The 12,946-nt window shown below is 52.2% G+C and overlaps 1 protein-coding gene across 1 annotated transcript; it reads left to right on the top strand.

Annotated features, from left to right (window-relative positions):
- The first annotated feature begins 320 nt into the window (after positions 1-320).
- On the top strand, positions 321-12,522 carry SYP (synaptophysin). Its single transcript, XM_010362609.2, has 7 exons — positions 321-424; positions 1,563-1,628; positions 2,760-2,884; positions 5,903-6,098; positions 6,820-7,011; positions 8,548-8,878; positions 11,052-12,522. Exons 1-6 carry the CDS (start codon positions 389-391, stop codon positions 8,872-8,874), a joined length of 942 nt encoding a protein of 313 aa, XP_010360911.1. The 5' UTR covers positions 321-388; the 3' UTR covers positions 8,875-8,878; positions 11,052-12,522.
- Positions 12,523-12,946: the final 424 nt, after the last annotated feature.

Below are 12,946 nucleotides of genomic sequence, written 5' to 3'. Positions count from 1 at the left end.
TTTCCTCATCTGTAAAAACGGCGGAATAGTCCCTACGACATAGGACTTCTGTAAGCATTAAATGAGTGAACATGTTTAACAAACTCAGAAAAGGGCCTGGCAAAGTTGTCACACTGTAGGACCGAGCGGGGAGGTCTCCTCTCCCGAGCCCTCGAGCTGTGTTTTCCCAAAGCATATTCCGGCACGCTCTCGCGGCTCCAGTCTCCCGGCCGGAATGGCTGCCGGTGAGACTGGGGTACAACCCTCTGTGCGCAGGCGCGTTGCGGGCAAGGAGGGGGCGCGAGGGGCGGGGCTGCAGCCGCCTGGGCTGTTCCAACGAGCGCGCGCCGCCCCCGCCGCGCCCCGCGCCGCCCTTGCTAGCCGGCGCCTCCCGCCCCCTGCATTGCTGATGCTGCTGCTGGCAGACATGGACGTGGTGAATCAGGTACGCGCTCCAGCACCGTGGACAGAGCCCGCCGCTGCCCGGCTGCCAGGGCCGGGTCGCTCAGGCCCGCCGACTCTGGGAGGCGGTGGCCAGGGTCTGGCAGCGGAGACCAGGTCCCCGGCGCTGGGGCTGGGGTCTGCGGCAGGTGAAGGGGAGGAAAGGGGAGGTGGAGAAAAGGAGTGCGCTCTTTGCCGCAGCGAGGGCCGTCCTCACTGCCGCAGCGGGGGCCCCCGGAGCCCAGTTCATTACTGGCGACCGCGAGGGGAGGAATAGGGGCCCGGGGGCTGGAGTGAGGGCAAGGGACAAGGGGAGGGGAGAGTGGAAGGAAGATGGGGGGGTGCTGCGGATAATCTAGGAAATAGAGCGACAGAAGGTGTGGGGGCGGGGGTGGGGGAGAGGACTGGCACCCGCCCCTCCCAAACAGAGACTGTACCCCCATAGGCGACCACCCCTTCCCCCAGAGCACACCTAGGGGACAATCTGGTTTTACTCCTTCCAAAACCCTCAGTCTCCTCATCTCCAGCACATAGCGACTGAAGCCATGTCCCAGCCCTCCCCCACCTTAATCAGTCCAGACCCTCTCCGCCATCTCTCTCTTCTTCGCCACCTCAGAAACTCACCCCCAATCAGTCCCAGCCCTTCCCCATCCCCATCACCTCAGACCTCCACCATCACTGCCATCTGACACACCTTTACCGCTGCAGACCCTTCCCCCACCTGAGCCAAACCGACTCCTGCCCTGTTATGACTCACCTTCACCATCACAATCCCCCACCAGAATGCACCCCACTCCATCCCCATTCTCCACCCGAACCCCTTCCCTATCTGACTCGCCTTTACGTTTCAGACCTGCTCCCTCTCCTTAACTAGTCCTGACCTCATCCCCATCTCCCTCACCCCCGACCTCTGCCATCTGACTCACCATCTCTTCAGACCTTCCCACCAGTCTTTGGACCCCCGGAGTCTTTTCTCAGAGACCCTGGGGCTCACACCTTTCCCAAGGTGTCACTTTCTCCTTTTCACCCCCTCCCCGAGGTCACATGCTCCATCCCCAGGGGTCATTGATAGGCAGCCTTGCCACTCACCTCCCTCTCTACCTCCAACAACCCCACCCCTTCCCCACTGTTTCTCTCCTCAGCTGGTAGCTGGGGGTCAGTTCCGGGTGGTCAAGGAGCCCCTCGGCTTTGTGAAGGTGCTGCAATGGGTGAGTGTGGTCTGGGCTGTTGGGGGAGAGTGCAAGGAGTGAGGGAGGTCATGGGGTCCAGAAGAGCAGGGGTGGAGTAGGGACGGGTAGCCAGAGATGAGTGCGGGGGTTGTAGGGGATGGGGGAATTAGGCTCCAGGGTGAGGTTTCAGGGGTTTGAAGCCAGAAAACAGACGAGCTGTGACGTCACATAGGGTTGAGGGTACCCCCGTTGTGAAGTGGGAGATTGTGACGTCCTACCTCCTCTCCTGAAGTGAGGGAGGGGTGGGAGAGGTGGAGCCTGTAGCAGATGCTGGGTAAGCTATGCAAAGCCAGAGAAACCCAGAGACAGTGAAGGTGACAGAGAGAATGAGGGACAGGGAATGATAAAGACAGAGATGGAAATACTGAGAAAAAAAAAGAAATATGGAGATGAGAAGAGATACAGAGATAACAGAGAAGAGACAAACAGAAACAAAGAAAAGGGAGACACAGAAAACAGATGCAAAGAGAAACAGACGCAGGGAGAGAGGCAGGAAAACAGGGTGGGGGAGAGAGAGACACAGAGAGAAAGAGACACTCAGAAAAAAGAGAAACCAACACACAGAGAGGCAAGAGGGAGACAGAGAGAGAGCCATCCGGAGACCGAGTGAGAGACAGGACAGAAAGACAGAGACAAACAGACCAAGAAACAGAAAGACACAGACATACAGGCATACACTTACACAGACAGAAAAAAGAGATAAAAAGAGACACAAAGAGATCAGACAGGCAGAGGCAGAGAGGATCAGAGACACAGAGAGACAAAGAGACATCTGAGAAAGACAAAGACACATAGAGAAACAGAGATACTGAGAGAAACAGAGACACAGTGAGATACACAGAGAACAACAGAGACAAACAGAGAAGAGGGAGATCAGCATGGAGAGGCAGAGACAGAGAGAGACACAGAGAGAGAGAGAAACAGGAAGAGACAGCCATACCCTTGTAATCAGCTTGTCCTTGGTCCCGATGAGCCCTGATTAGGGGTTGGGGGTGGGGACTGCTCCATCTGCTGCTGCCTGTGCTGGGCCCCCAGTCTGTCCAGAGGAGGGCACCTCCCTCCCACATGCACACAGGTTCACTGTGGCCATCCCCATCCCTGCTGCCCAAGGTCTTCGCCATCTTCGCCTTTGCTACATGCGGCAGCTACAGTGGGGAGCTCCAGCTGAGCGTGGATTGTGCCAACAAGACCGAGAGTGACCTCAGCATCGAGGTCGAGTTCGAGTACCCCTTCAGGTGTGCTCCCACCCTGGGATCCCAACAGACCTGGGAGAGGAAGGGGCAGGGTGGAACCGGCCAATACCTCCCCCCCAAGTAGCTCCTGCCCAGCTCCCACCTCAAGAGGCCACATCCACTGGGATCACTGAGCACCTGCCTTGTACCCGGCACTGCTCTGGACTCTAGGACTATGTGGTGAGCAAGGCAGACATAGGCTGTGGCCCTCTGGCTCTGTTCCAGCGAAGGGGTAAAGGACAGGCAATAAATAAGATACAAAAGTAAAAGACAGGTGTATATACATACCTTAACCCGGTAGGTACTCAATTAATGTTAGCCAATATTATTATTTAATCCCCATTCATTCATTCTATACACATTTTTGAGAACTTATTGTATATCTGGTACTACTCAAAGTGCTGGGAGCATGATAGTAACTAAAACAGACCCAACTCCCGCCAGGCGCAGTGGCTCACGCCTGTAATCCCAGCACTTTGGGAGGCCGAGGCGGGTGGATCACCTGAGGTCGGGAGTTTGAGACCAGCCTGACCAACATGGAGAAACCCCGTCTCTACTAAAAATACAAAATTAGCCAGGCATGGTGGTGCATGTCTGTAATCCCGGCTATTCAGGAGGCTGAGACAGGAGAATCACTTGAACCTGGGAGCCTAAATCGCGCCATTGCACTCCAGCCTGGGCAACAAGAGCGAAACTCCATCTCAAAAAAAAAAAAAAAAAAACAGACCCAACTCCCTACCTTCATGGAGCCTAGATTATAATGAATAAATTAACAAAGAGGATAATAGCAGACTGAGAGAAACTCAAGGAGGGGATCCTCATGTAGGGTTTTATGGTAGAGAATAATGAGGGGCACTGCTTAGATATAGGGAAAAATTAAACCCAGTTAAACAATTCTGACATTTATTGAGCTCACACTGTGTGCCGGGCACTACACTGGGTGCTAGGTACACAAGAATGAGCACAGCTGGCATGGGCACTACCCTCACAATGATGTCTACCTCCTGCAGGGTGGGACAATCGAGACCCACAGGCACAATCCCTGCACAGGTTTTTGAGACTCCCCCACTATTTGGCCAAATTACATAACCACTCTGGGTCTCAATTTCCTTATCTGTAAAAAGGAATACTAATAATATCTACCTCACAGGGTTGTGGTTAGCATTCAATGAGTTAATACTCATCAGGTGCTTAGCACAGTGCCTGGCACACAATAAGTGCTCCATCAGTGTTTGTTCATAAATAAAATAAATTTAAGGAACTCAGGAAAGAGGACAGGGATTGAGTTGGAAACTGGGGGTCTTCGAGCACTAAGGGTAAATGTAGGCTCAAGAGATCACCCAGTGGGGGGATGGAAGAGTGAAAATAGAAGAAAACCTAGCACAGGCCCTGAGCAATGATGGAAAGAGAGGAGGTGCCGGGAAAGTGTGGTCTGAGAGGCAGAGGAGCAGCCAGGTATCCATGGGTCCACAGAGGCAAGGGAGAGAAGAGTTTGGGGAAGGCGGGGGAGCTGGCAGCATGGGACACTGCTTAGAGCCGGCCCTTTGGGGATCCACAAGACCTCAACCATCCCCACACCTCTCATGTCTAGAACTTTGGGTCCTAAGGCTCTAGCCCACAAGTCCCCCAGAAAAAGAGTCTTGGCCCTGGGTCCCCCTGAGCAAATCTCTCCCAAACTGCCCTAATACCCAAGGACCTGTCATTCCCTCTTATGGACCTCCTCTTCTGACCCAGCCCACTAGAAATAGAAACTCAAACCCAGATGCAACTCCTAGCTCCATCACTTAGGAGCTGTACAACTTTGGGCAAGTAACAACCTTGCTAAGCCTCTGTTCATCTGTAAAAAGGGTATGATAAAGCCTGCTTTAGAGAATTGCTGGAGGCTGTCATTAAATGAGACAATTATGTAAACTGCTTAGTAGGTGATTAATAAGTGCAAGCCTCTTCCCTCAGGGCCTTTGCTACACAAAGGCATTGGCACCATTTGCTCAATCTCAGGATCCTGGCCTCCAATCTGAGACCGTGCTCCAGTACTTCTCCCCACAGACATTTTCTCTCTACAACCCCCACCTTTCTTCCATCACACCACAGGAAAGGCCTTAGTCCCAGGACACCTCCCCTCTTCCCTCACATACACACACCCTGTTCCAGGATCCCTTTACCCTCCTTTCTTTCTGTCTTTTCCTGTTGTGTAGTTGCTGGGCTCTCCTCTGCTATGCATACATTTTTTTCTCTTGGGGACCTGAACTAGGGTGGGAGAGGAAAGTCAACTTGAGGAAGGGAGAAAACAAGGTTCAGATCCCAACTCTGACATTCCCTTGCCAGCTGTGTGACTTTAGGCAAGTTAATGCACTTCCCTGAGCCTCTGTTTCCGCCTCTGTACATTTCATTTGATAAACATTTCTTGAGTGCCTGCTAGGTGCCAGCACTGTTCCAGGGCCTGGAGATACAGTGGTGAAAACAGAGGAAAAAGCCCCACCCTCTTGTAGTTACAGCAAAAAACAAGATTAAAAAAAATAAAATATCTGGTATGTCAGATGGATACCACTACTATCGAGAAAAGTGGAGCAAGGAAGCCAGGCTAAGGAGTGCTGGTTGTGAGAATGTTTCAATTTAATTTTAAGTAGGGAGATCAGGGAAGGTCGCAATGAGAAGGTGACAGTTGAGCAAAGCTTCAAGGAGATGAGGGAGTAAGACCCGAAGCTATCTAGGGGGAAAGCACTCCTGGCAAAGGGAACAGCCAGTACAAAGAAAGATGCTGGGGAGGGAGGATGCCTGGCAAGTTCTAGAAATAATCGAGAGACCAGAGTGCTTGGGTTGGAGTGAGGGATGAATAATACCTATCTCACCAGGATGTTTTGAGCAATCAGTGAAATGTGACTGGTACATAGTAGGTGCTCGATGAATGGTTATTTCCTCCTCTTCCTGGGGCCTTGTCAGAATCGGGGGGACCCATGATTGGGCTGGAGGGTTGAGGGGGTTCTTAGGGGCTGGGCCACACCTGCCCACCTCTGTTTGCAGGCTGCACCAAGTGTACTTTGATGCACCCACCTGCCGAGGGGGCACCACCAAGGTCTTCTTAGTTGGGGACTACTCCTCGTCAGCCGAATTCTTTGTCACCGTGGCTGTGTTTGCCTTCCTCTACTCCATGGGGGCTCTGGCCACCTACATCTTCCTGCAGAACAAGTACCGAGAGAATAACAAAGGGCCCATGCTGGTGAGTCCCCACAACCACTTGCATGTAGCAACCATGGGGACACGGAACCTCAGGGACACAGCCATGCTCACAGACCACACCAAATCCCAGACAGGCCCATAGGCACACAGCCACCATAACAGCCACACATATAGCTGCCGTTGCTATTAATCCACACCAGGCATCAGGGACACAGAGTTATAGAGTCACAGAGACATACAGCCCATGCAGAATCCCAGACAGGCCCACACCTGAGAACCTTCCTGCTCTCACACAACCACACAGCCTAGATCAAAGGAAGAGGCCCACAGAGGTTCACTGTGACAGTCATGCCTGTCATCATGCCACACCGACACACTGATTCCTACACCGCTGTACTCACACACCCTCAGCCTAGACACAAAATGACAAAAATTCCCACATGCAGACAAAAGTGGAAAGACACATTGCTTTCCACAGATTCGGAAATCATCCCACAGAGTTCCCCTCCCCCCAACACCCACAGCCACATATCACAATCACACTCCCACATCCTCTGTGTCATGTACACACACAAGCTCAAGCTGGGAGGGCCACCTTCAGGTGAAAGTGCTGTGGGCTTGAAAGCTGAAAAGGCAGGGGAGAGACAGGCCTCTTCTGGGGGTCTCGTCCCCAAAGAAAGCCTGTGATCCGAGGAGGCCCCAGGGCCTAGCGTGAAGCAGTCCACTCACAGTGCCGTCTTCCTCACTCCTGCCTGCCTTAGGACTTTCTGGCCACGGCTGTGTTTGCCTTCATGTGGCTAGTTAGCTCATCGGCGTGGGCCAAGGGGCTGTCAGATGTGAAGATGGCCACAGACCCAGAGAACATTATCAAGGAGATGCCTGTCTGCCGCCAGACAGGGAACACATGCAAGGAACTGAGAGACCCTGTGACCTCGGGACTCAACACCTCGGTGGTAAGCCCTAAGTGCTGGCTGGAGGAGGGAGAGTGGAAAACAGTACAGTCCAGCATGGGGAGTAGTGGAGTGGGAGAATAAGAGGAGAGTCAGGGGAGATCCAAGGGGTATCCCTGGAGAACACGTGCCAACAACATTGAAGGATGAGCTAGCAACTGTAACCACTGTGACACCACAGACTGTCCCCAAAGGGGGAACATGACAGCTTCTGTCCAGATTAGGTTTGGGAGACCTGGATCCCAGACCCAGCCTAGACATGTAGAATTTCTGGCAACTCAGCACCCTCTTGGGACCTCAGTTTCCTCATGCGCAAAATGAAGGAAAAACTTGAAATGTTTCCCCACTTGGATGCCCCCTGCTGGCTGGAGTCAGACTGTCTGCGCTCAAATCCCAGCTCTACATCTTGCAAGCTCCCTGACCTGAAACTAGCGACAGCCTCTCAGGGTTCAGTTGAGCATGTATAATCGAAAACTAATAATGGGTCTTGCTCCAAAGTTGAGTATTTAGTGAACTAATAATACCGAGTGCTCAGAAAAGGGCCTAGCACAAGGTAAGTCATATACAAGGATTACAGATGCTAAGATTACAACTTTTCTTTCCTGTCACTTGCTGGATGTGAGACTTCAGGTAACTTAGCCTCTAGGGCCTCAGTTTCCTCAACTATAAAATGGAGATAGTATTTCCTGCCCAAAACTGAATTTTAAGTAAACTTATAACATGTAAAGCTCTTAGAAGAGGGCATGGCATATAGGGAAAGATACGTAAAGTGTTTTATGTCTTGAAATTACTTTATGTGGCTGGGCGCAGTGGCTCACGCCTGTAATCCCAACACTTTGGGAGGCCAAGGCGGGCAGATCACCTGAGGTCAGGAGTTCAAGACCAGCCTGACCAAAATGGGGAAACCCCATCTCTACTAAAAATACAAAATTAGCCAAGTGTGGTGGCACACGCCTGTAATCCCAGCTACTCGGGAGGCTGAGGCAGGAGAATTGCTTGAACCCAGGACGCGAAGGTTGCGGTGAGCCGAGATCGTGCCATTGCACTCCAGTCTGGGCAACAAGAGCGAAACTCCATCTCAAAAAAAAAAAAAAAATTATGCAAGTTTCATATATTTTATACATGTGCACTTATACATATATTTATATCTACATTTATGTATTTAGATGCATGTTAGTGGTATAGTTATATTTAATAAGTTTGTATCCTTACATTTTACTATGAATATATTACAAATTTACATTTTATACATGCATAAACGCGTATATAATGTGCATATGTGCAAATATGTAAATAATTGTATATGTAATACTGATAGATCACAGCATCCCCAGGACTCCAAATTCTTCTAACACGCCCTCCCCGCCAGAGGTGATTTTTCTGCACATCGATGTTCTCGCACTGGGACTCAGAGAGTCTGGGTTTCAGAAACCCCCACCCTGCGGAGCCTATGGATTCATTCCCCGCATGCTCATTCCTGCACGCAGGACCGCCAAGGCAATGGGCGGGGTACCACAGCCGAGCCTTGTCTCCCTGCAGGTGTTCGGCTTCCTGAACCTGGTGCTCTGGGTCGGCAACCTGTGGTTCGTGTTTAAGGAGACAGGCTGGGCCGCCCCGTTCCTGCGCGCGCCTCCCGGCGCCCCCGAGAAACAACCGGCACCCGGGGACGCCTACGGAGATGCGGGCTACGGGCAGGGCCCCGGCGGGTACGGGCCCCAGGATTCCTACGGGCCTCAGGGCGGCTACCAGCCTGACTATGGTCAACCAGCCGGCGGCGGTGGCGGTGGGTACGGGCCTCAGGGCGACTATGGGCAGCAAGGCTACGGCCCGCAGGGTGCACCCACCTCCTTCTCCAATCAGATGTAGTCTGGTGAGTGACCGGCGAGCGGTGCAGCCAAGGAGGGTACAAGAAAAGAGACGAGCGGGTCAGTGAACCAATAAGAGTCAGGGGTAAAGAGTACGTAAGGCATTAACTGGGACAAGTAAGGACTGAAGTTTGAAGGAGGCAATCAAGAGGCAGAGCTACCTGCTAAGAGCTGAAAAACTAGCCAATGAATGGAGAAAAGAAGAATGGTGCTTCAAGATGGACAGAATGAAGAGCCAATAGGAGGGAGGTAGAAGTGCAACTCCGGGGAAAGGCGGGGGGAGAGAAGCAGAGCAACCAATAAAGGGAGGGAATATCGGGGACTTGCGCAATGGCAAGTCAGCGGAGCGCAAGTGTCAAGGAAGCGACGAGGAGGTGGGTCTTAGAAGTGACTGATAAGCCAATAGGTGATAAGGCCAATAGATGGTGAGGGTAAATGGGCGTGGATCTTGAAGGTCAGACGAGCTCACCAATCCGGGAGGAGGGGATAGATCTGCCGCCTCTCCCCAACGCTCGAGGGGAGGGAAGTAGTGTGGAACTTCAAAGGAGGAAGAGGGACGGGGTGGGGTCCTGGAAAGGCTTGCCAGCCTTCTTGCTGGGCCTTAAAAGAGAAGTGAGAGTCGGGCTCGGTGGCTCACCCCTGTAATCCCAGCACTTTAGGAGACCGAGGCGGGCAGATCGCTTGAGCCCCGGAGTTCGAGACCAGCTTGGGCAACATGATGAAGTCCCACCTCTACAAAAAATACAAAAATTAGCTGGGCGTGGTGGCATGCATCTGTCCCATCTACTTGGGAGGTTGAAGTGGGAGGATCACTTGAGCCCAGGAAGTTGAGGCTGCCGTGAACTATGATCCTGCCACTGCACTCCAGCCTGGCAACAGAGCGAGACCCTGTCTCAAAAAAAAAAAAAAAAAAAAAAAAAAAAGAAAAGAAAAGAAATAAGAAAAGAAAAGAGAGAGGCCAGGCGAGGTGGCTCATGCCTGTAATCCCAGCACTTTGGGAGGCCAAGGTGGGCGCATCACCTGAGGTTAGGAGTTCAAGACTAGCCTGGCCAACATGGTGAAACCCCGTCTCTACTAAAAATATAAAAATTATTTTTAATTTTTATATTAAATATTTTAATTTTAGACGTGGTGGCGCACGTCTATAGTTCCAGCTACCCTGGAGGCTGAGGCAGGAGAATCGCTTGAATCTGGGAGGCGGAGGTTCCAGTGAGTTTAGATTGTGCCACTGCACTCCAGCCTGGGCGACAGAGCGAGTCTCAAAAAAAAAAAAAAAAGAAAAAGAGAAGTGAGATTTCCCTCAGATAGGAGGAAGGATGTAGGGGAGGAAAGGCAGAAGGAAAAGGCTAGAGGGTGGCGTGAAGTGGGGGGAGGCAAGAAGGTGGCAATACTTCGAGGTAGCCTCTGACACTGGGTTAGCCAGGATGGAAAGGGATCCCATATCTAATTCATCAAAAAATCCTGTTGGTCCTACCTTCAAAAAATATATCCATCATCTTCCACTGTCATCTCTCCTGGACCTCTTCTCAGGTCTCCATTTCCATTCTGTTCTACTCATAGCATCTGGAGGGATTCTGTTAAATCCTAAATTAGGCCACAGTCCTCCTGTGCAGAACTCTGCCCTGTCGCAGGCTGGGCATGGTAGCTCATGCCTGTAATCCTAGTACTTTGGGAGTGCTAGACTTGAAATCCTGGGCTCAGGCGATCCTCCCACCTCAGCCTCCCAAGTAGCCGAGACTATAAGTGTGAGCGACCATGCCCAGCTCACTTTTTTTTTTTCATTTCACTTATTGTCACCCTGTGTTATACGATATAATCCACTCATGCATCATGTTCGCTGTGTGAAGTCTATCTCCCCCTGCTACAATATAAACTGCACAAAGACAGGGATCTTTGTTTTGCTCAATATAGTTTATCACAAATGGCTAGAACAGTACCTGTCAAGGGACTACTTTTTTGGTTGGGGGAGGGAGACTGTAATCTCTTTGGTACCTAACCCAGTGGGGGCAAGGTCAGGTATATCTTCTCAGTAGAGGCAGCTGGGATGAAGTTGTCTCCAGCAATATAAGTGAAAGAAGAAAAGACATAAAGCCAGGAAAAAGGCATAACAGCCCAACCCCTATCTGAGGGCGCCACCCATGTCGGACCCCCTCTCCTTTCTGTCTTTTGTCTCTACAGGTCAGTGAAGCCCAGGAGGACCCATGGGGGGGCAAGAGCTCGGGAGAAGACCTGCCCCCCTTCCCACCCCTACACCCTAGGTCTCCACCCCTCAAGCCAGGAGACCCTAACTGTCTTTGTTGTTTATATATATATATATTATATATAAATATCTATTTATCTGTCTAAGCCCTGCCCTCACTCTACTCCCCTCATGCACTAGGTGCCCAGTCTTGAGTGGGCCTCCTCTCTTACCCCTGTCCCTTTCCCTGCATCCCTTGGCCCCTCTCTGTTTACCCTCCCTGTCCCCTGAGGTTAGGGGGATCTGAAAGGACAGGGAGAGAACAGATCTCGGCTGTGGGGAGGGTGGGTGTGGCTTCAGACTCTCTCTTCTCTCCCCCTCCCCTCCTCCCAGCTCTGGCCTTGGTTCCTCCAGCAATGCCTGCCTGAGCAAAGGCCATTAGGGAAATCCAACTCCAGGGTGAGAGAAAGGCAGAGATTGGGGGGGCTTCGGGTAGAGAGGACATTTTGGACCCAAGGTGGTCTTGGAGAGGAGCTGTGGAGTGGAGGGGTCGGCAGGGAGGTTGGGTTCCAGACAGAGTGGATCTGGAGTCTGAAGGAGAGGAGTGCGCTAGAGCATTCTGGGGTGGGACTTGGAAGGACGCTGAGGGCAGGGTTCTAGAAGGGGCGGGGCTTTGAGCGAGGCAGAATGGTGGGCTCCAGAGTAGGTGGGTCTTGGACTGGGACCAGAGCCTATGGAAAGGGTGTGGCTTGGAACATTTGGGAGACTGAGCTTGATTATAAAGGGGACAGATCTTGAGCAAGGCAACAAGTGGGATTCAGGAATGGGCCAAACCAGGGTTCTAGACAGGATGGGGCTTAGAATGGGGCTTCCATGGTGGTTTCAGAAAGGGCAGCCCCTCCCCATGGTGCAGTATAGAAAATGTTTTACAGTGGCTGGGTTTGGGCAGTGGAGAGGGGACTTGGATAGGAGCTTCCAGATGGGTTTTGTTAGGGGTGGAGGAGAATGGCTCTGGCTACAGCTCGAGAGGGAAGTGGCCTGAGAAGAGCCAAGTGATATGGCTTGTAGGGTGAGGCGTGGGATCCAGAGAGAAGCTCCCCACCACACACACCCTTCCCCACTCCCGTGATGAAACAGTTAGGTTAATCAGAGGACAGAACCAACGGGTCTGTGGGGCTGGCCCACCCCTCTTCCCCCTTCCCCTGCCCCCTCCCTCCCTCCACACCTCCACCCGTCCTGGGGTGGTTGGAGGCCCGGTCTGGAGCCCCTATCCTGCACCCTCTGCTGTGTCTGTGATGTCAGTAGTGCCTGTGATCGTGTGTTGCCATTTTGTCTGGCTGTGGCCCCTCCTTCTCCCCTCCAGACCCCTACCCTTTCCCAAACCCTTCGGTATTGTTTGAAGAACCCCCCCTCCCCAAGGAAGAAAAATATGATTCTCCTCTCCCAAATAAACTCCTTAACCGCCTAGTCTACCCGGCTCTGGTTTCTTAGTGTGTCTTTTTCGGGTGCCTGGGAGGGGGTCAGTCAGGGAAGAAAGGAGGGAGAGGTTGTGAGAACAAGCTCCGCCCGGACATACCGACCGCAGTTCAGCTTGCTGCACCATTTCAGGCCCCTTCAAAAGTGTTAGGCAGAGCGGCATCCTCTAGAAAGCCTCTCCTGTGGATCACTCTGTCACTTTCTGAATAGCTCTGCTCGCCCTCCCACTACTAGCCACCGAATGCCCGGTCTTTCTAGGATTTGGTTCTAATTCTGGTCCCTTAGTCAAGCCCCTTCCGAGCCCCCGTGGAACCCTCTCCTCAAATCCCCAAGGGATCCGAATAGAAGGAAACCTCACATTGCCTGACCCCCTCCCTAATCTTCAGACCCTGCTGTCTCTCCTTTCCCTGCCTCAGCC

The sequence above is a fragment of the Rhinopithecus roxellana genome, chromosome 7, assembly GCF_007565055.1.
Source record: "Rhinopithecus roxellana isolate Shanxi Qingling chromosome 7, ASM756505v1, whole genome shotgun sequence".
NCBI classification, from domain to species: domain Eukaryota; kingdom Metazoa; phylum Chordata; class Mammalia; order Primates; family Cercopithecidae; genus Rhinopithecus; species Rhinopithecus roxellana.
The sequence above is the reverse complement of the archived record's forward strand: the minus strand, read 5'-3'. Positions and strand labels throughout refer to the sequence as shown.